Here is a 21,806-nt window from a genome sequence, read left to right as displayed (position 1 = left end):
AGTTTGCCGGAAATGAAACTGTAGCGTTTGTTAAATAGTCGGAATCAAATTATAGTTTGCCGGAAATGAAACTGTAGCGTTTGTTAAATAGTCGGAATCAAATTATAGTTTGCCGGAAATGAAACTGTAGAAATATGTACAATATGATTCACGTAACTTGTATGCTTCAAGAAAAGGGAAGCCAAAGCCATTTGAAAATGATAATTTTTTAAATGCAAATCAAGCATCTTTTGATATTTGTTAAGTTCTTTCTGTTTTTGTATAGCACGTGAGGATAACATGCATCATGATGTTTCGTTGGTTTCTCATGTTGTAATTATTTTACAAGGGTGATTGATTTAAAGAGCGATTCCTACTACAGTTGACAAACCTTTTTTTTTTTTTTGTTCTTGGGGATTTGAAACACAACTCTCTTTTTATTTCCTGAAATATCTTGTATACTTTTTGTAGGAATACATGATTCATTTATAATCTTCTCAGAGTGAAAATTCTATATATTCATATAAAATGCTTAATTTATGCCAGATCCATCCAGATCTGAGATCCGGAACCTTTTTTGGATTTTTTTCATCTAAAAGTGGTAACACTATAATTGCTTCACTTACATAATGAACTGATATTTGACTCAAGTCATTTATCTCATTACTTCCCTAAAGTCCCATTCCAAGTACTAAACTTAATAATGTTTAAAATGTTACCTTTCGAAACTCAAAATCCCCCCTTTCTATGGGCCACCAACAGGGATTTGGTAAATGTATGCTAGAAATTGTTCATCTCCTGTTGCTGCAAAAAATAACAACAGATAAAATAAAAACTTAAACTTTTCACTTTGGGGCAATGCGATTGTTATAAGAGTGATAGAAAGATCTCACTGTTTGGTTCAGAGTAGCCCAAGAGTTGGTAGTGAGTGCTGTTGGCTAGCATCCCTCCCTCTAATCTGATAGCAAACACATATATCTCTTCTGTAGCTTTGCACAAATATCCAAAACAAACTATTCTCAAAGGTATTAAGTGTAAATAAAGCTTTCACTAGTTTCACTAATATGTTTTAATATTCTTAATTAATTTTGGTTTGATACATTGGGCTCACCAAAGGATTGATGGACAATACTTGTTACTAAAAATTAATGTAAATTTGTATGTATCTAAATGGTTGTTTATGCTGATTTTATTTGTGTTTTATTATATTGATATATAATTCCTCAGTTACATAAAAATAGCATTACATCAATTTGGGTAAGCCTTGGTTACTTCTTTGAAAAGTTGAATATAATGCAAATTTTTTTGTTCTTCAGGGGTCCACCAAGGGGATTACAGACAACACACCAGTGTTTCTTACTGTTCATGATATGGGTTCTAGCCGTAAGTCATTTACTGTTAAGTTTTTTCACTTATGTGTGTTCATAATATCAGGGAGTTGCTTTTGAAGTAATTTTTAGTTGTATTTCGTAGTTTCTTTCCTGCAATACATTTCACTTTTGTGGTGAACAAAACATTATAATGTTCTCTTTAGCAGTGAATTTTACATAAATTTATAAATTAGCTTTTGTTCATTTTGTAGAATTTTCCAGTTAATATTTTGAAAGAAATGTGTGCAAGAATGAGAGAATATGTTGAATTTGAAATATTATGGCAAAGATAACTCCTTTACAGTTTGTTACATTTGTTTTGGATCACTTACTGTTATATAAGTAAGAATCAGCTGTGGCAGACTTGGGGGGGGGATGCTGAATGATGTTCCTTTTTCACTTCAGTAGCTGTTGATTCTCATAATTTACTTAAAAGAACTTGAAAACTTGTGTGCTTTATTAATTCATGACTTGATTCCAGTATTAAACATTACCTTGTTACACATTTTATTCCAGTGTGATTCTTTGGTTTTATGAGTTAGTTAGTATGTTATTTATTTTTTCAGTTTTGCTTTTTATAAGCTTTGGTTGAAAATATGTTAGAAAATTGTATTTATTCAAATATCTTGGTCAGTATATTCTTACTAAAATTTTGTTTTAAATCTTAGTTTGATAAATTTTATGCATCAATAATCCTCACAGGAATACATGTCAGTAATCATCCTATAATCCTCATAGTGTTATATGTCAGTGATCATCCCATAATCTTCATGGGATTACATGTCAGTGATCAAGATCATCCCATAGTCTTCACAGATTTACACTTCAGGAATCATCCCATAATCCTCATTGGATTACACTTCAGAGATCATCCCATAATCCTCACAGGATTACATTTCAGCAATCTTCCCATAATCCCCATAGGATTGTGCTTCAGCTATCGTTCCATAATACTAATAGGATTTCATATTAGTTGTCATCTAATAATCCTCACAGGATTACATTTCAGCAATCATCCCATAATCCTCACAGGATTACATCAGCAATCATTCCATAATACTCATAGAATTACATATTAGTGATCATTCCATAGTCTTCACAGGATTACACTTCAGTAATCATTCCATAATCCTCACAGGATTACATTTCAGCAATCATCCCATAATCCTCACAGGATTACATTTCAGCAATCATCCCATAATCCCCATAGGATTACATCAGCAATCATTCCATAATACTCATAGAATTACATATTAGTGTTCATCCCATAATCCTCATTGGATTACACTTCAGAGATCATCCCATAATCCCCATAGGATTACATCAGCAATCATTCCATAATACTCATAGAAATTACATATTAGTGATCATTCCATAGTCTTCACAGGATTACACTTCAGTAATCATCCCATAATCCTCACAGGGCTACATGTTAGTCATCATCCAGTCAGTTTGAATTTTTTGTGTCATATTTTTCTTATTCTGTTTTTGCCTTTTTTTTCTTATTTGTCTTAGTTTTTAAATGCTGGGAGCTCCATAGATAATTTAATCTTTATATTACAAAATGTCAGCTATAGGAATTAATCCAAGCTTGTATTCCTTATGATAATTTTTAATGATATATTTACATTCTTATTAAATTTTCAACAGAGGGGGAAAAAAAGCTTTAAAACCCTTCATTACCCCAAAATTTCTAAATTGAATTTGTTGAGTAGATGAACAGAAATGTACCTAAGTGTTGCAGCTATTGCTAGAATGCTGAGCAAGATCGAACCTTAATTTATATATCATATAAGTTTAAAGTTCTTACTGTTGTTATTAATTCAATTTTGTGAAACAGACACAGAATTCCACTCTTTCACCGAACATCCATCCATGGCAAGAATAAAGTCCCGTTCTGTGTTTCTTCATGTTGAGATTCCAGGACAGGAGTACGATGCAGGAGATCTGCCACCAGAGTATGTTATTTCTCTCCTTGAAACAGGCTGTAATATTTCTCCCACTAGACAGTAAAACCATATCCATAAAGCTGACCTGCAAATAGCTATTACTTTTTTGTTTGTAATTTTTGAGTCATCCACAAGTATTCAACACTGTTCACAACAAAAAGATTTATCATTATATGTTTGCGTATTAATTATTGTTTTATAATACAGTAGAGCACCAATTATCTGGACTAATTAGGACTAAGGGTGGTCTGAATAATCAAATATCTGGATAACTGATATTAATAAAAAAAATTGTATCATGAACATAACAAAAAACTGTATCTTAAACATATATTTTACATACAGTTGATACAAATAAAAAATCATTGAAGGCATAATTAAGAAATGATTCCATTTACCTGTGTAATGTTCACATTAAACAACTGACTTCATACCATTACTGTAATTTATTTACGACAATAACTGAGTGATTGACAACTGCTTCATGAAAGACCTCCTTTTTTTGCAGCTAAGTCATGCAATCTTTTCAAACACAGCAGCTGAACAGAGTCATACTCTTCCTGCCCATCCAACCATGTCATTGCAGTGTCCGGGCATTTGAAAATCCTCATCATGTGAAAGCCCCTTATAATCTTTATCATCATTCTTGTCTTCTTCCTGTACATCTTTGATGATCTCTTTTGTTAATAGTTAGTAGCCAGGGTCATCAGCATCACAGTTTATCTACTTTCTACTTTTTGACATCTTCAAAATCAAAATCCAAGCATCGAGGGATTTTTTTTAGCTCTAGTGCTATATTATTGGCAGTTTCTTCTTTGTCTCTGGCCTCTTGTTTAGATTCTATTTTTAAAATTTTATTCCATGCCCTCTGCAACATAGTATTTTTTATGAAATTCCAAGAGTCAGCCACTATGCAACAACATTAAGATCAAGAGTTTTTAAAACCCCAATAACGCTGACTTTGTTGACGTCGTTGTTAGCCAATAAGTTTTTAAAAGAGTTGTTTCCTGTATAAATGTTTAAGTGTTTCAATCACTCCCTGATCCATTGGCTGTATTATAGAAGTCACATTTGGCAGGAGAAATATAACCTTTAACATGCTGTTATCATCTTCCAGAAGTTCAGTTGAGGGATGAGAGGGCATATTGTTTAGAAGAAGCAAAACATTTTGACTTTTAGAATTTTTTGGGGTATTTTTTAACCTCAGGAATGACGATTTTGCCATACCATTCCAAAAACATTTTTTTCTTTGAACTTCTAGTGCAAGTATACATGTCATAACTTAAAGTTTCTTAGTCATCCTTGAACTTCTAGTGCAAGTATACATGTCATAACTTAAAGTTTCTTAGTCATCCTTGAACTTCTAGTGCAAGTATACATGTCATAACTTAAAGTTTCTTAGTCATCCTTGAACTTCTAGTGCAAGTATACATGTCATAACTTAAAGTTTCTTAGTCATCCTGAGCCTGCCTTGAATTCTGGATTACCATCAAGTTTTTCAGTAAGACTTGCAGCCTTTTCACAAAGAACAGGGCCTAAAATGGGGTTATCAAATGACTGCTTTTTTAAAAACCACATGTAAACAGTATTGCCCACTTTCTCATTTTCTGTTTTTTTCATTGCTTTTTGCACTGAACTTCCATTCTCCTCCCCCCAAAACAGAAACAAAATTAAGAATTGAGTTATTGATTTTTTAATGTCTGATATTGTGGAAGTTCCAATACCATGTTTTTCTGCTAGCTTTTTACCAGATTTACTTTTTTAACTTGTTCATAATGTCCACTTTGTTACTCAACGAAAGAGCCACTCTTTAGTTTTTGTCAAGCATTTTCACCCCAACAAAGAGGAACTTTGATTTAAAAAAATAACAATTCATTTTTAATTTTCAAGGAAATAAAAAGTACATTCATACTCAATAAGGCTAATTTTGCAACTGATGGTTTTGATATGAAATGATCCAAGCATGTTAGGACAGATTTAACAATTGTGTGGTTTTCTCAAAGAAAATATACAGATATATATAATTTCCAAGTTTGATCTAGATAATTGGTGTTCAGATAATTGGCATTCTACTGTATTTATGAACAGAACTACTTATAAATAATTTATTACTTATTTGCTGTTTGCCACTAAAAATGTGTCAAAATTTCTCGTAATATAATTTAGAAAACAGATTGAATTTCCTTGTGATATACTGTTATAGAATAACTAGTGTAATAAGATTGAAAGTATTCTTTCTTTTCAGTTGTGTTTTTCCCTCTATGCAAGAGTTGGGAGAGGATATGGTGAACATTTTAGAATACTTTAGGTATGTATCTTTTCATTTAAAGAGAAGTTAATGTTTTATTTCTTAACATTTAAATTAAACCTTAATATAATGTATCTGGGATTATTAGAATTCACTGATACTTTCTTGTTACAGTTCCTTTGAACAAGATGTTTATCATCTCATGATATGCCCAATCAACAATAGAATTGTTTTAAACGTGTAAACCAACTTATGTTGTTAAGAGTTTTCTGAAGAATTGAAAGCTGACACTAGAAGAGATTCCAATCCACATCAATGCTTACATGTAGACTTTTTAGCTAATTAACATATCATATCTTTAAATTTACATTAATGAATTGTGAGTATTACAAATTAATAATTGTGACTTAATAGTCCTCTCAAAATTCTATTCTTACTGGGTCTTTTGAATGCCATTATTCTCATTTCTGACATCAATTATAGGCTTTACAAACTGGTTATTATGGCTCAGAAGCCTTAGTAACATTCCATCCTTATCAATTGACGAAGTGGGAACAGAGAGAATTCCATTATTAAGTAGTTCTGTTAGTTTAGTTGGTCAGAGTACATGTCCAGCACATCAATTATAGGCTTTACAAACTGGTTATTATGGCTCACAAGCCTTAGTAAAATTCCATCCTTATCAATCGACGAAGTGGGAACAGAGAGAATTCCATCATTAAGTAGTTCTGTTAGTTTAGTTGGTCAGAGTACATGTCCAGCACATCAATTATAGGCTTTACAAACTGGTTATTATGGCTCAGAAGCCTTAGTAAAATTCCATCCTTATCAATCGACGAAGTAGGAACAGAGAGAATTCCAGCATTAAGTAGTTCTGTTAGTTTAGTTGGTCAGAGTACATGTCCAGCACATCAATTAAGAGGAGAATTTGAATTGTATTTAGCATCAAGTTTCCATCGTGCAGTATCTCATGCTGTTTTAACATAACAGGCATAAAATTGAAGCACAACAAGGGACATATTGGTCCATACAATCCATCCTATCAACTAAATTTTTCTTAAAATTAAATACTCAGACCTAGTCCCTATCATTCAAACATATATCAAGCCTTTCCTCGAACTCCATTACATTTACTGCATCCATCACATCTGAAGAGAAAACATTCAAAATCCAACCACCTTGTTAGAAAAATAAAATTTTCTTAGCTGAAGATGACTCCTTCCCTGTAAAAATGAATGTCATCTCTGTATTACCATTCTCATCACTAAATACAAAAAGAGATGATGCATCAACACTATCAATTCCCATGATGATCTTAAACACATCCATTAGATTTCTTCTAACTTTTCTTTTTTCAAGAGAAAACAATTTGAGATATTAATCTGTCTTTGTATGAAAACCTTTCCATCCCAGTATCTTTCCTTTGAATCCTTTCCAACAATTCAATGTCTTTCCTGTGATAAGAAGCCTAAAACTGAACCCAATACTCCAAATGCAGCTTAACCAGTGACCTCCTTTCTCTTTTCAAATATTCAGTGTCCTTCCTAAGGTAAGAAATCTAAAAGTGAACCCAGTACTCAAAATGTAGCCTAACCGAATATCCTACACAATTAAATGTAACCTCTTTAGATTTTTATCCAACATCTCTGTAGATACAACCTAAAACCCTGTTTGTCCTACCACTAGCAACAGAACAATGCTTGGATGATGTAAGAAATTGATCAACCAGAACATTAAAATCCTTTTATTTCTTAACATTGTTGAGATTATTTTCATCATAATTATACTTTTAATTCAAATTATGATAACCAAAATGTATTACTTTGAACTTATAACTAAAAGTCATCTATCATTTATCTGCCCAACTTTCCAAATAATCCATAACTTTCTGTAAAGCAGCAGCCGCATCCTCCTCATAGCCAGCAACACTTAAAACTTTAAAATCATGAGCAACTTGAAAGTAACTTGTTGACCAATGCTTTATATATGTCACTGATGTAAAAAAAAATGAAAAAGGTCCTAACAATGAACCCTAGGGTATCACTTACAACATTAAACCAGTTTGAGACTGAACTCGGTTTATAATGACTTTCTATTTTTCTCCATTTGTCAACTTTTCTATCCAGTGAGCCAAATTATCCTATACCTCCAGACAATTTTTTAACAAGCATTTTATGTGGCACCTTGTCAAATGCTTTCTGAAAATGGAGGTACACCACATCCACACACCCTTATCCTCATCTAAATAAGCAGTAATCTCTTCAAAGAATGTCAAAAAATTAGTGAGGCAAGGTTTTTCCCTTAGCGAAACCATGTTGACTAACCAACAAAATTTTAAACTTTATTAAATGAATTTGCAAAGCATCTTTTAAAAGACTTTCAAAAATCTTTCCCTCCAATGATGTAAGAGTAATAGGCTTGTAATTACTGAGATGATTTTTATAACCTCCTGTGAAAAGAGGAGTAAAATTAGTCAACTTCCATGCTTCTCACACCTGGCCACTATTGAAGGACTTAAACATATCAGTGGCTCACATATCTAATATTTAACCTCTTTTAAAACCCTTGGGTAAATATTATCTGGCCCAAGAACTTTAACATTCTATAAACTTCCCAGTTTTTCTTATACTCAGAATCAATGTGATCATCTCGTTATTTCCATCTGTTCAGAATGAAGTATATTGCTTATATATATATTCATTTGTAAAAACTGAAGAAAAAGTAGAATTTAATAACCCATCCATCTCATAATCATCAGATATTAGCCCTTCTCTATCATCCCTCAAAGGCTATACTCCAATCCTAACATTTTGTTTACCTTTAATGTATTTAACATGTTCGCTGCCATGTGCCCCACCCGTGGGTCACAACCAACTTTTAGTTATGGACCTCATGATACACCAATGGGTCACAGACAATTATGTATCAAAGCCAAATTTCTCTTGTGGCATACGAGTTTGGGACACTGTGACTGCTTCTGGGCACTTCTTGAATGTTTACTTTTTCTTATACTTGATTTATTTTGTGGCAGTGAACGTGTTAAAGAGATCCTTAATGTTAATTTTCACATTTTCAGCCATTTTTTGTCCCTATATATGTATACCCTTTATGAGCCAACCTGGATTTATATATATATATGAGCCAACCTGGATTTTTATATATATATATATATATATACATACCCTTTATGAGCCAACGTGGTATTTTTTATTTGCAGCCATATATATTTCTTTTCTATAAGGAATGTGCAAATCTTGAATATTTAAAAATTCACATTTGACCAGTACCTTAAATTAATTCAGTTGTCCAGTTCACAACAGATAATTCTTGTCACATCCCATCAGAATTTGTAACCAAAATCTCATTATTCCTGATCTACATATACAGTAAAACATCAAATCTAATAGAGCAATGATCACTTGCACCCAGATGTTCCATAATCGCCATCCTGTCAACCATTTCTATATTAACAACAAGTTTAAAATAACATTCTTCCCAGTAGGTTTCCTGACTAATTGTTGAATTAAACCATCTTGAATGGTTTCTGAAAAGTGTCTTTCTCTTATGGTTGGACTCTTAACTTTTCCCACTCTATATGTCTAATAATAAAATCCCCCATGATTATGACCTCATTAACAGCTAAATTCTTTATTTTACTATAGAGTTTCTCCTTAATTTCACCAGTTTCATCTGGTGGTCTTTAACAGATTTCATTTAAAAACTTTGAGGGTTCTCTTCAATTCACACCTCAGTTGGGCCCAGTCTTCTCTCCTTCATCTCAGGTATATGGAATAGGCAGTAACAAAGGCCCTTATCTCTCCTTCTCTCATGGCTCAAGATGTTCTTTTTTTGGGGGGGGATGTGGGCTTCCTTGGAAGCTCTCATTCCAATGGGTCAAGCTCATATGCATTTACTGTAGTGGACTCTTCTTGATCAGTGAAACTTCTTTCTGGATTCCTTGGACTATCCTATTACCCTTGTTCCATGTTTAGGGTGGACCTAGCTTGGTGTTTCAATAGGGATCAGACCATGGTGGGGGTTCCCATTTGACCAGAGTTTCATCTTTTCACAGATGCATCTTTGGTGGTGTGGGGGCTTTCCTCAACTCTTAAGAGATTTCCGGTCTGTGGTCTGTAGAGGAGTCTGCACTCCACATCAACATCCTCAAGCTTTTGACAGTCTGTCAGGCTTTCACCCATTTCCTTCCATTCCTGCATGAACGGATGGTCGTGGTCCCCTTTGACAATTTTATGGTCGTCAATTATATCACCAAGCAGGGGGAAATCAAATCCAGGTCTCTGTGTTTTTAAGTTCTAGATCTTCTTTTCTGCACCCACAATCACAACATGGCAGTGTTAGCTTGCCATGAATCTTCTTGCAGATCATTTATCTTGTCCCAACCAGATTCTCCCCATGGAGTGGTCTTTTCATCCACAAGTTTTCATTGGGTGTTTCTCAACTGGGGACACAACTTATCGATGCCTTTGCCACATGCTTGAACACCAAACTTCATTATTTTTGGTCTCCCATTCCATATCCATCAGCTCTGGGCGTGGACATGTTCAGTCAGGATTGGATGGGTCTTCACATCTATGCTTACCCTCCAATCTGAACTCCTATTGAAAGTTCTATCCTTCATCCAGACCACTCCTTAAATTGTCCTGCTGGTTGCTCCATATTGTTCTGCAGAGCCTTGGTTCCCTCTGCTTTGACCTTTGCATGTGCAACATTCCCTGCCCTTACCTTTGTCTCTCCTCCGTAAACCTCTATTGGACGTAGTTCATCCCAATGTCACCAAAATCCATCATCACACTTGGCTTTTTTCCAGTCCCTTGCCTCAGCCCGTGGACTGACTCCTCATGTAGTATCTTTCCTTTCCCAATTCTGTAACATTTTCTCCTCCCCTGTCATTTCCCTTCTTTTCCATTCCTTCCACATTGGTCATCCTCCACATCCCTTTTTTATACTGGATTGGGATCTTAATGTGGTCCTTTATGCCCTTTCTCATTCTCCCTTTGAACCACTTGCTACATGGTCCTTGTACCATCTTTCCTTTAAGACTTATTTCTTTCTCCTTCTTGCATGTAGATGCCGTTGTTCCGAAAGTTATGCCATTAATGTTTCTCGTTCCCTTACCATCCATCTTGAGTGATCCTCTACCATGAGCAGTCCTTCTCTCCTGAGGCCTATGGGGCCTAGGATGGTGATTTGTTTCCTTTCCTTCGATTTTCCACTCGTCCTCCCATTCCAGTCTAGATAGGCTTCTTTGTCTGTTTTGTTCCTTGAGGTGTTATGTGGCTTATACTGCATCATTTCAGGGTTCACATTCCAGACTAACCCTTCTGTTTCCCATGATCTGTCTCCAGTAACTCTCACTGATTGGTTTTGTAAACTCGTCAGGATGGCATATTCAGACTTGCCTTTAGCTGCTCACCTTCGCCTCCCCTTGGAAGAAATCATCCAGGCTGGTATGTGGACAACCCACAATACCTTTATCACTTATTATCAGCACGATCTGGCTGTTTCTTCCTCTGGTTGATATCATCTTCCTTCTGTGGCATTTCTGCACACACGTTTGCCTGTAACTGACATAAGTCTACTCATTTTCTTTCTTTTATGTTTTCTTTTCAGATTCCCTAAGCTTTTTTATGATCTCATCTAGTGGTGGGTATTGTCTAGTCAGGTATGCTATACAACACTTGCAGTTGAGATGGGGTGTTTCTGTAAGACCACTGGGCACTTTCCTGGTGGCATATGTGTATATCTATGTATTATAATTGTATCTTTAGCAGACCATCACTCATGGATTTCATGAGCAAAGCAGAAGGGGATTTCTGCCCATACCTGCCGACCCTTTGATTGGTAAATTGGGTTTGATCTGTTTTTCAAAATAGGGAAACACAGTCACCCATTGCACTGTCTCCTATGTGATGTTCCTCGCCACTGCATTTTTATCCTTCCATTTTCTTTAAGTGGAGCATGGAAGTTCTTACCACTCTCAGGTCCCATTTGCTGGGATGGTGGACCATGGAGGCTTCTTCCCGAGTGTTACTATACGTATGCTTGTTTATCCACTGAGGAGAAAAGGTCAAGGCTAATTCCCTACTGACACTTCCCACAGATGTTTTCTGCCAATTATCAAATATTATTTGGGGCCAGCCTATGTGGGATCCTCCTCATAATTCTTGGTTCAGGATAATAATGCCCTGCCCCTACAGTTGTGTGAAGTAGATGCCTATTTTCTTTTTAATTCCAGATGCAAAAAGTTATTTCCTGCTACTACGGTTGGGTTTGAGAGACTTCGTCTGCTTCATAATACCAATGGCAAGATGTCCATATTCTGTTCCTACAGTTGGGGGAATGCTGCTTGTCCTCATCATAATTCCAGATATAGGATGTTTCTACCCTGCATTGATGGTTGAGTGAGGTATGATTTTGCCCATAATATTGGTTACAGCTTTTCCAGTTCTTACAGGAGAGTTGAGGAAATGCCAAGATCCTGTAATGCCGGGTTTAGTTTGTCGTACTTCTTGCTCCCACATTGGTTTTGGGAGTTTGTCAGGTTACGACTGTTTGTTCACTTCCTCTTCGTAATTCTGGTTGCTTGATATATGGCACTTTGTTTACTTACAGTTGGGGTTGTTAGGTATCGATAACAAGGTCCACATGCCGAAGCCACATGTTGTTATTACATTTATTTTTATCTCCTTATATGTTGATACAGCTTGCACCTTCGTAATGCTCTTATGATTGTGCAAGCATTACCTTTTCTGCCCATTTTATGTTACTTTCGTAATTCCAGGGCAAAAAGCATACCTGTTACAGAAGTAGTATGGTACTTCACAGGTGTGCTTCATTTTCATCTCCAAGCACACCTGTTCATTCTGAGCAGTTGCTTTCCACTTGGTATGTTCTTTGTGCAGCTACACTGGCTCTCTACCTTTGCAATGTGTGATTCTGGTTTTTGGTGTGAGAGTTCATTTCGGAAGTTAAAATTTTTTTACACTGAAAATGTATTTCCGATAGCTACTCACATCCTTTCACACACTTCTCACCCTTCTTCCCCACTAGAACCAGTGTTTTTATTCTAGTATCTGCCAATTATGGAAAGTGAGGATTGAGTGGGAATAGCAGAGGGAGCTAGTTGCACTGTTATAGATGGTGCAATACTATTTGGTGGAGAGTAATTATGATATGTATGTGTTTAGAAATGGCGCAAAACTGGTGGTGTATAAAGACTGGTGCAATGATTACTAAAATTCTTTTAGCAATGCTTAGAGGGTAGTCAGTGATCAAGATAGCCTTTTGTGTGAGAGGAGATAAGTACCTATGTTAACTTTCATTTCTCTGTGATGCTAGTTTTGGATTGTAGATTTTTTCTGTACTTCATTGAGCTTAATAAAATGTTTGCTCTTTCTTACAGCCAACTTTGAACTGCACATATCATTCATAGCAGTCCTTAAAACTGTATATTATTATTTTTGAGGTATTAATTTAAATTAATTAACAGTTGTTTCATACAAGGTGTATCTATCATATTCCAAGAAGCTATAGTCGTTTTAGCAGCATAATACCAGTGGTAATATGTATTCAGAATCAAAATTAGTCTTCAGCTTTTACTTTTTTTTGGAACTTAGGTTTAGTGTAATGACTGAAATTAGTCATGAATTTCATTCTTCCATAACTAGTTTAGAATGCATTATTTTTCAAGTATATTCAAGTAATATTTTTCTAAATTTCCATGCAATAGTGACATTCCCATTTACCATATGTTTTAAGCTGTAAACATGTTAATCCTTTTACACAGTTAAAAGCTACATATTGCAACCTCATATTTAAAGCTTGTGTGTATGTGTTTCTATATGGATTTCTTGGAAGATAGCCTACTGAAACAGGCAGTTCAGAAACCCATACATCTAGCTTGGCTTAAGACTGTGTGTAGATTATTGGTTTAAGTTGAATTGTGGGATACTTTACTTTCTTTGTTTTACTTGGATTTTTTGAGCTAGGTGCTTCCATAGTTTTATCTTTTGCTTTTGATTCTCTGCTCTTGTCGACCCCGGCAACCAGATGCTACAGAAGAAGCCTAACCAGCTTAGGTAGTAGAATACCCTTTTTATTTTAGATAAAGAATTATTGATTTTTTAAACTACATTTGTGTTTTCCTCTACTGCCCGTGTTCAGTTTATTTGTTGCTTAACAATCTTGAATCTACATTTTATGGATACTTTGAGACTTTTCTGCTAGTCTTGTTATAGGAAATTAAGAAACAGTACATAACCTAAAAGATCCTTATGGTTTGAAACAAATATTATTACCTGCATATCTTCCTATTTTATTGGAGTAATCTATTTCTGTTCGAAATGAAGCATACATAAAGAAAAGGGAGTTTACATATTAGCATTCACTTGTATTACAAATCATTCTAGCTCTGAAGATGCAACGTTTCAACAACAGAGGTGATTGTGTGTTTCAATAATTTTTGTGTAGAGGGAAGACTCTCAGAAATTTACTTAATGTTAAGTAATTAAATATTTAATGGTGAATTATATTTTTAACATGTTTTATTTTAATTAGGGTGAAATGTGTGGTCACGCTTGGTGAAGGAGCTGGAGCCAACATTCTGGCACGCTTTGCTGTAAGTTTGTCACTTTTTTATCTGCTGGATGACAATTTGATGAATTGTTTACAGTGAAATATCTTAACCCTATAAAAATCATTAAACAATGTATTTAGATCCAGATAGTGTGTCCTCAGTCTGTTAGGTTGTTTTCTGATTAAATATATGTGTAAAACACATTACTCATTGTAATTATTTGTAGGCAACTGTTATAGTGATCTTATTATACTAAATTTTTTTATTTGATCCATTGGGTATAACATATTTAGGAATAACTACAATACCTGCTTACACATTAGTTACCAATTTAAAAACTTCATTAAGATAAGGGTGAAGCTGGTAACTGGTTGCATCTTTCATACAGTTAAGGGCCACACAGATAGAAATTATGAAACTAACACTGTGCCTTAGATAAATTCTTTGAACTACTTTTTTCATCTGTTTATACTTGATAGCTGTGTAATGATTAATTATAGCACTAAAATAAATTACTTTGTAATGGCTGAGCTCTTTCAGTGTCTTTTTTTTTTTGCAGCTACTGCTAGGTAAACTCTTAATTCAATGAGTAAAAGCACTTTATTTTCCTTACCTCATGTGATATTTTATTTTCCGGAAGGAGTTATTGATAATGCTTCCTGAGACATTACGGAGTTGTGTCCAACTGAAAAGAAACCTTAACTTTGTAGGGTCAAAGATGAACCTTGTTTTTGGGTGGTGAAGAGTACATGTGATGGCTGATTGGTTGGTTGAAAAAAATGCTTTATTAGCAGTAGCTAGTGGAAAAATATTTTAAATTGGTATTTAAAAAAGACTGTTCCTCCTCAATCTTTTAAGTAGGATTTAAAAAATTTCTTAGAACAATGACAATTTCAACATAAAGGATTTCATACAAATTTCTCTGGAGAAATTATAATACTAAGATGTCATTGCTATAGGCTTCCCAGAATACTTAAACCATTAGTTCAACAGTTAAGAGTATTAATTGCTCTTTGACCTTAATTCTGTACTTATTTTTGTTTTTTCACAGTTGATGTTTGTGGTTGCGATTAAACACCTTTCTGAAAATTTTAATAAACCTTAACACAAGCTTTCAAAATGTATCACTTTATTGCAAGGCCTCAATTAGTTTTGATTCTCTAATATATAAACAAGTTTCTTTTAAAAAATCCTCTTACTGCCAGAAGTTTCAATAACTAAATTCTTCTCTAAATTCTATTCAACATCACACACACACTGCAGTTTTACAGTACTCAGACTGAGAATGTAATTTTTCTTGTTAAATCGTGATCTTTTAAGATGTTTACTTTTCAGATGGCTTTCCCAGATCGTGTCCTCGGTAACATTCTCATTCACTGTACTTCTACTGTTGCAGGTATAATGGAGTATTTTAATGACAAGGTGAGTTTATTGATTGAGATACGGGTAATAGGTCTGTGTATATTAACATGTATCTTTAGGAACTAAATGGGAAATAGCTACAGTAGTGACGGAAAGAAAATGATGCCAGATTATTAATTTTACTGTTATTGTGATTAATTTGTTTTAGACATATAACTTATGTAGTAACATAACAGTGATAGAAGAGTACTTGTTAACTCTGTGTGCATGGTTGTTTCATTAGAGTGATGCTGTATTGTAGAATTAATATTTACTTTAAATCTGGAATTGCTATGTATATTTTCACGAAATGTTTCACGCTTTTAGTAAATATTACAAGTATGTTGTACATAAAAAAAGTCAGGATTTTTAAAAACTATTTCTACTAAAGATTTGTGTGTGAATGTACTGAATTAGTCTGAATAAGAACTTGACACTTGACTAGTCTGAGTGCATAGTAATTTTCATCTTAATAATAAAAATACGTTTCACATCTTACAGTTTTCATATTTCATTTGCATAACCTCTAGACCATCCTAGATCTGTAATCAAGTTTCTTCTGGTAAAACTTTATATTTTATCTGATATTTCATTTACCTCAACACTAACTGTATCAAAATCATGAATCTGATCAATGTACAGTGAAAGGACAAGTTGAAAAAATATGAAATAAAATAAATAATATATTTTTTCTTCTTTTGATGCGTAATTTCCCTTGTTTCATATATTTCTTATCTTGAACTTTTCACATTTATTTTCTGTAAATTTATAGCTTAGTGCCAACTTGGGCACTGATCCTTTTATCAAAAACAATAACCACAGCATGAGGTAATTAGATTTAGGTCATAAACACCACGAGCAAAGGTATATGACCATCATGATCTTTGAAAGCGCAAACCATAACTAGCTAGGCTTCACTTTTTTCACAAATTTAATTATTCACATAAAAATTCTTGAAACTTACAAACATACATTTTAGAACACAAAACATATATTAGACAATAGAATATACTACCTTGAAACAGCTGTAATTTAAGTGGCTTTGTAACTAAGCAATTAATATGTTAAAAAATTCACTTTAATGCTTGGAGTAGAAAAGCATGATCACAATCACAAAAAATGAAACTGAGGCCAAATAATTATGAGCAATAAAATGAACTTAGCTTCCTAATGAATCATGTAAGAAACAATTAGCTCTTTATGTTGGTTATAAATAATTCAGTATCAAATGTCAGAGAGAATTATTGGCATTTTTTGAAAGACAGAATGAAATAGGAGTGGCATGGGATGTGTATTTTATTTTTAATATCTTAGATAAGCAAAAAGATTTGAGGTTAAAACTATACATTCTGGCTTGCCAATATCAATAGTACAAGTGTGTAATTGGTGGGACACTCAAAAGATCATATAAGGGTAAGAAGAAAGTTTAAAATGAGCAATTCAGAGCACAGATGCATCATGTGATACAGAGAAGTGAAGTTTGAGAATTTATTGAAATATTTTCTTTTGAAATTAAAGAATTAAAATTTAGACAGTATAAAACTTTGAAATATACTATGTTTTGATGTCAAGCTTATTGATGCATATTGATAATAAAGTTGTTTAATTAAATTTTGAATGTAACTCTTAAAAAGGTTGTGACGTGTACTTTGACCCTCATGTATGCATAGGGCTCAATAGACTATTTCATGGTTAAGGATTTATGTAAAACACATTAAGGCATGGTTTGTGTTATTCATAAGTTGCTGTCATAGTGATTTTATTATACAATTTATATGCCCTCTATATCTGTAAACTTGAGTAATGTGTGATAGAAAAATAGAAAACTGCACTCTAGTCACTTCAACTTAGCAATAGTCAGTTTATGGTGTGTGGCATCTGAATTTTCATTTTTTTAATTTCAAAATACTTGTGAGAAAAATATTCTAGAAATTCTTACTTCTCATTTCACACTTATCAGAAATATATGCATTTTAGTAGTCAGGTAGTTTATAAATTAAAAGTAAATTGAATTTTCATTTTCAACTTAACGAATGTCCCATATATTTTTTTAATTTCATTGTTTTTCGAAGTCTGGAAAATGTTAGTGTCTTTGTAGTTCACATTAATGAAATGTTTAAACTTTCTGTTTCAATTATTGACTATGGAGACTGTAGTGATAAATAAGAGGTAAATGCAATTCTCAAAAGATGTCCAGAACCACGTATTTTGTCTGTAGTTCATAATAGCTCATGATGATGAAATTTTAAATTTACTCTTGTCATTTTACTTTGGTTTACAGTATTCATACAAGAAAATATTTAGTGTGTTATCATCACAGGTTATAGGCATAACATGCTTTCTCATATATTTTCAAAAGTTATTATGAAAAATCAGTTAGTCAGTTCACAAAATAAGTTTGTGATTTAGCTGTTGCTCTCTAGTACACGTGTATGTCACTGAGGTTGTCCCAATAATTGAAACTGTTGCCTCCTGTTATTATTCTGATCCCACGTACAAAAAAAACAAAAATAGTTAGTTTTCTGTTCTTGTGCTCCACATGTGGTTGTTACTCTTGTACAGTAAACATTTTCTTTAGTCTACTATCTTTTTAATTCCAAAAACTTGCTCTGATGATAAAATACATTATTTCTATGTCCTGTTATCTTCTTTGCTTTATACATACAGTTGTCCTATGATAACTAGTTCTCTGATTTACAGTCTCTGTTGTAATAGAAAAAAAAATTATTGTAATGATGAAAGGTTTTGGTTCCAGTTTTTTTTAGTTCTCAAATATATATGAATTATATTATTAAATACATTAAAATGTCCATAATGGCCTCTTTAAGATTAGTATTGTTGTATCTTGTGTTTTCTTTGTGTTTTAGTAGGGAGCAAATTTGAGAAAATGTAAGGGGCATGACATTACAATGTCTGGAACTTTCTGTAAAACTTAATATATCAAACAAGTTAGGCTAGAGCGAGTCAGTAATTAATCAGCCAGTTAACTAGATATTTAAATAGTTTAGTGTTGTGAATATTGAGTTTATGTTTCAATGAAGTGATAGTAACATGGAATTAGTAAGTAATTGAAATTTCTGTTAGGTAGTTTATTTTTGAAGGTAAGCCTATTGGTGAATATGATTATACGAAAGTTGAAATTTAAAAAATAGAACATTTGTATCTTTTTAATATATTTTACCAAATGCAACAAAGTAACACAACCAACAACAGAAATTTAAAAGTTAAAAATTCTAGGCTACAACTGCTCACTGATAATTGAAGTGTGTAAATCTTTTTTAAATTTAGATTATGAACTGGAAACTCCAAACAGTAGGAATGCATCCAACGGCTGAACAGTATCTTCTTTTTCACAAGTTTGGGTCGGTAAGATAAATGCATTTGTAAGGGTTCCAAATTCTAAGATAGCTGTCTATGAAAAGGTTCAGTAGAAACTTTTTAATTCTTTTAAAATTATTTATTTAAAAGAGTTTCATTTGAAAAAGCATTGTTTTTACCCAGATATTTATACAGGTGTGTTCACATTTTGTAACTTGAATTAGAAACATATTCTTTTATAGGTGCATTTTTTTTTCATACATACTTAGGCATAAACAGACTGACAAAAAATTGAATATCAGTGATGCACTGATTCTTTTCTATTGGTTTTTTTGTCAAAAAGGATGATCAAGAAAAAAAAAAAAGATGTTTTGATAATTATCATTTCACCCTGGGATTGGTTCATAAACTGGATGCTAAGCTTTAGATGTAATGAATTATAAAGTATCAGTATGTGTACCTTCTAAACTGTACCAGGTTGGATGGTAAATAGATACACGGTTAAATGTTTTTTGTATCAGTTACTAGATTAAAAAAAAGAGCAATCAATATAATTAGGTTTTAATAAAAATCCCTTTTATTTAACTACAGGAAAATTCTGTTTAAATATGTTTCATAATATGTATAAGAAAAAATAAATTCAGCTGATTAACTTGAGAATTTCATAAACGGGTATGAATCTCTGCCACACCACCACAAGTTGCCAAAGTATAAGATAAACAACAAAATTAAAGATTACAGATAACAACAAAATGGAAAGCCTAATAAACATTAAATAAACTGTACATTTAAACAATTCATTAAAGAAAAAGTTTCTTATCAGTTTATAAATTCTAAGAATGAAAAGAGATACAGAATAACAAATCTTCAGTAGTATTAGTTAAAAATCATTGCTACAAAGTCAAATAGAACTCTGAATATGGCATAATATCTAGTTTAAATAGGTCTCAAGATACCTCAGTGCACGAAGTATCAAATAACTAGGGTATAGTTAGAATCAAGTGTGATTGTTTGTTACAAGAAGTATCAAATAACTAGGGTATAGTTAGAATCAAGTGTGAGTGTTTGTTGCAAGAAGAATCAAACAGCTAGGGTATAGTTAGGATCAAGTGTGATTGTTTGTTGCAAGAAGTATCAAACAATTAGGGTATAGTTAGGATCAAGTGTGATTGTTTGTTGCAAGAAGTATCAAACAATTAGGGTATAGTTAGGATCAAGTGCAAGTGTTTGTTGCAAGAAGTACCAAACAACTAGGGTATAGTTTGAATCAAGTGTGATTGTTTGTTACAAGAAGTATCAAATAACAAGGGTATAGTTAGGACCAAGTGTGAGTGTTTGTTGCAAGAAGAATCAAATGACTAGGGAATAGTTAGGATCAAGTGTGATTGTTTGTTACAAGAACTATCAACTACTGGGGTATTTAAGAGTAAGTGTGTGTTTGCTGCAAGGAATATCAAAAAGTAACCCGTGTCGTTAGAAACAAATGCGAGTGTTTACCATTAAAATTATCAACCACAAGTACGGTTTTAATGATGCAATGTTAAATTAAGAGAACCAGTAGATGTAACAGGTTGTATCAACTTTGATACTTAAGTTGCTAAGAACACATACAAGATTAAGGTGGCTCGATATTAAGGTATGGGATTATGCAAAGAGATCCGAGCAATATATTACACTGATAATGATAATGATGTTAAGAAAATACGTAGGTTCAAAAAATCAATGAAAGACAGAAACGAGAAACCTTATGACCCAAACAGTGTTCATGAGTTATTTTTATATGTTTCACACAAATAAACTTGAATGGTCTAAAAGCACTAAACATTAAAAAGATTATATTGTTATTTACATAAGTAAGTTGTAAAAAATATGCAGTTTTATGATAAAATAGTTAAATTTTTATTTTTCACGTACAGTAAAAGCTTTATCTTGCATCTGCCACAACTGGGTAGTGCTGGACGGGAGTAAATTCCAGTTACAGAAGTGCTTCCCTTGTATTTTACAGGAAGAATTATGTTCTAAGAGCTTCCCTTGTATTTTACAGGAAGAATTATGTTCTAAGATACATCATTATTACATCATCTATAACAATAATAGTTTTGAACAGTAATAAATGTTGTAAAAACTTTAACCTATATAAAAACATTTATAACTATAGTAGAGGTGGCTAACAACTCAAGCTTGCCAGCAGGAAGGAATGTAAAGCACTGTCACTAAGCTATAATGAGAACTTGCATTTGGAAATATTAAAATTTTCAGTTACAATGCCAGATATCAAAGTTTGTACTGTATTTATATTTGTTCTATCGTTTTTAAGGAAATGTTCTCTGAATTTGTAAAAGCCACCATAATATTTTTTTATTGTTGTAACCTTTAAGCCACTTTGCCTTAATTAATGGTTTTTACGAAATGTCTTATTTCAGTATATCTTAGATTTGTTAATAAATTTTTTCTTTTATCCAGAACTTGTAGATGATATCCATTCTAAGTGCACATAATAACTACATATATTATTTGATAACTATTTTGGAATGAAATATCATAATAGAAACCTTGTTAGTTTAATTAGTAATAATTCATCAATGATAACTAAATACTAATATTTGATTTCCTTTAATACTACTCTCCTGAATTTTGTCGTATGCTGCCTGTGTTTGATTCATCTCACCTACATCTAGCTGATAGAACAGGTAAGGTGGTTTTTGTGATAGTTGTTTATTTTCCCTAACCTGTAGTAGAACCATTAGTCATTTACTTTTACTTATATACCTTAAACAGTTCAGTGAGACTATCAGAGTTTCAGGATACATGTTTCATATAGTGAATTTATGAGCAATTAATTTCAATATCACTAAATGAAGTTAAAACTGAAATAGTTATTTGTTTCCTAATTTGTAGAATATTAATTCCCTAGCGTATAGCCCATCAGAAATGATGGGGACAAG

At 33.0% G+C, this 21,806-nt stretch overlaps 1 protein-coding gene across 1 annotated transcript in view; it reads left to right on the top strand.

Annotated features, from left to right (window-relative positions):
• Positions 1 to 21,806, top strand: part of LOC106467541 (uncharacterized protein ZK1073.1-like) — a 72,807-nt gene that overhangs the window by 42,784 nt on the left and 8,217 nt on the right. Inside the window, exons 3-9 of the mRNA XM_013927904.2 lie at positions 1,296 to 1,362; positions 3,190 to 3,307; positions 5,544 to 5,606; positions 14,124 to 14,184; positions 15,478 to 15,564; positions 18,832 to 18,909; positions 21,540 to 21,551. Coding sequence (XP_013783358.1) covers positions 1,296 to 1,362; positions 3,190 to 3,307; positions 5,544 to 5,606; positions 14,124 to 14,184; positions 15,478 to 15,564; positions 18,832 to 18,909; positions 21,540 to 21,551 — 486 coding nt within the window. The remainder of the gene's footprint in view (positions 1 to 1,295; positions 1,363 to 3,189; positions 3,308 to 5,543; positions 5,607 to 14,123; positions 14,185 to 15,477; positions 15,565 to 18,831; positions 18,910 to 21,539; positions 21,552 to 21,806) is intronic.

Source organism: Limulus polyphemus, unplaced genomic scaffold (genome assembly GCF_000517525.1).
Source record: "Limulus polyphemus unplaced genomic scaffold, Limulus_polyphemus-2.1.2 Scaffold2653, whole genome shotgun sequence".
Lineage (NCBI taxonomy): Eukaryota > Metazoa > Arthropoda > Merostomata > Xiphosura > Limulidae > Limulus > Limulus polyphemus.
This window is presented reverse-complemented; position numbering and strand designations above follow the sequence as displayed.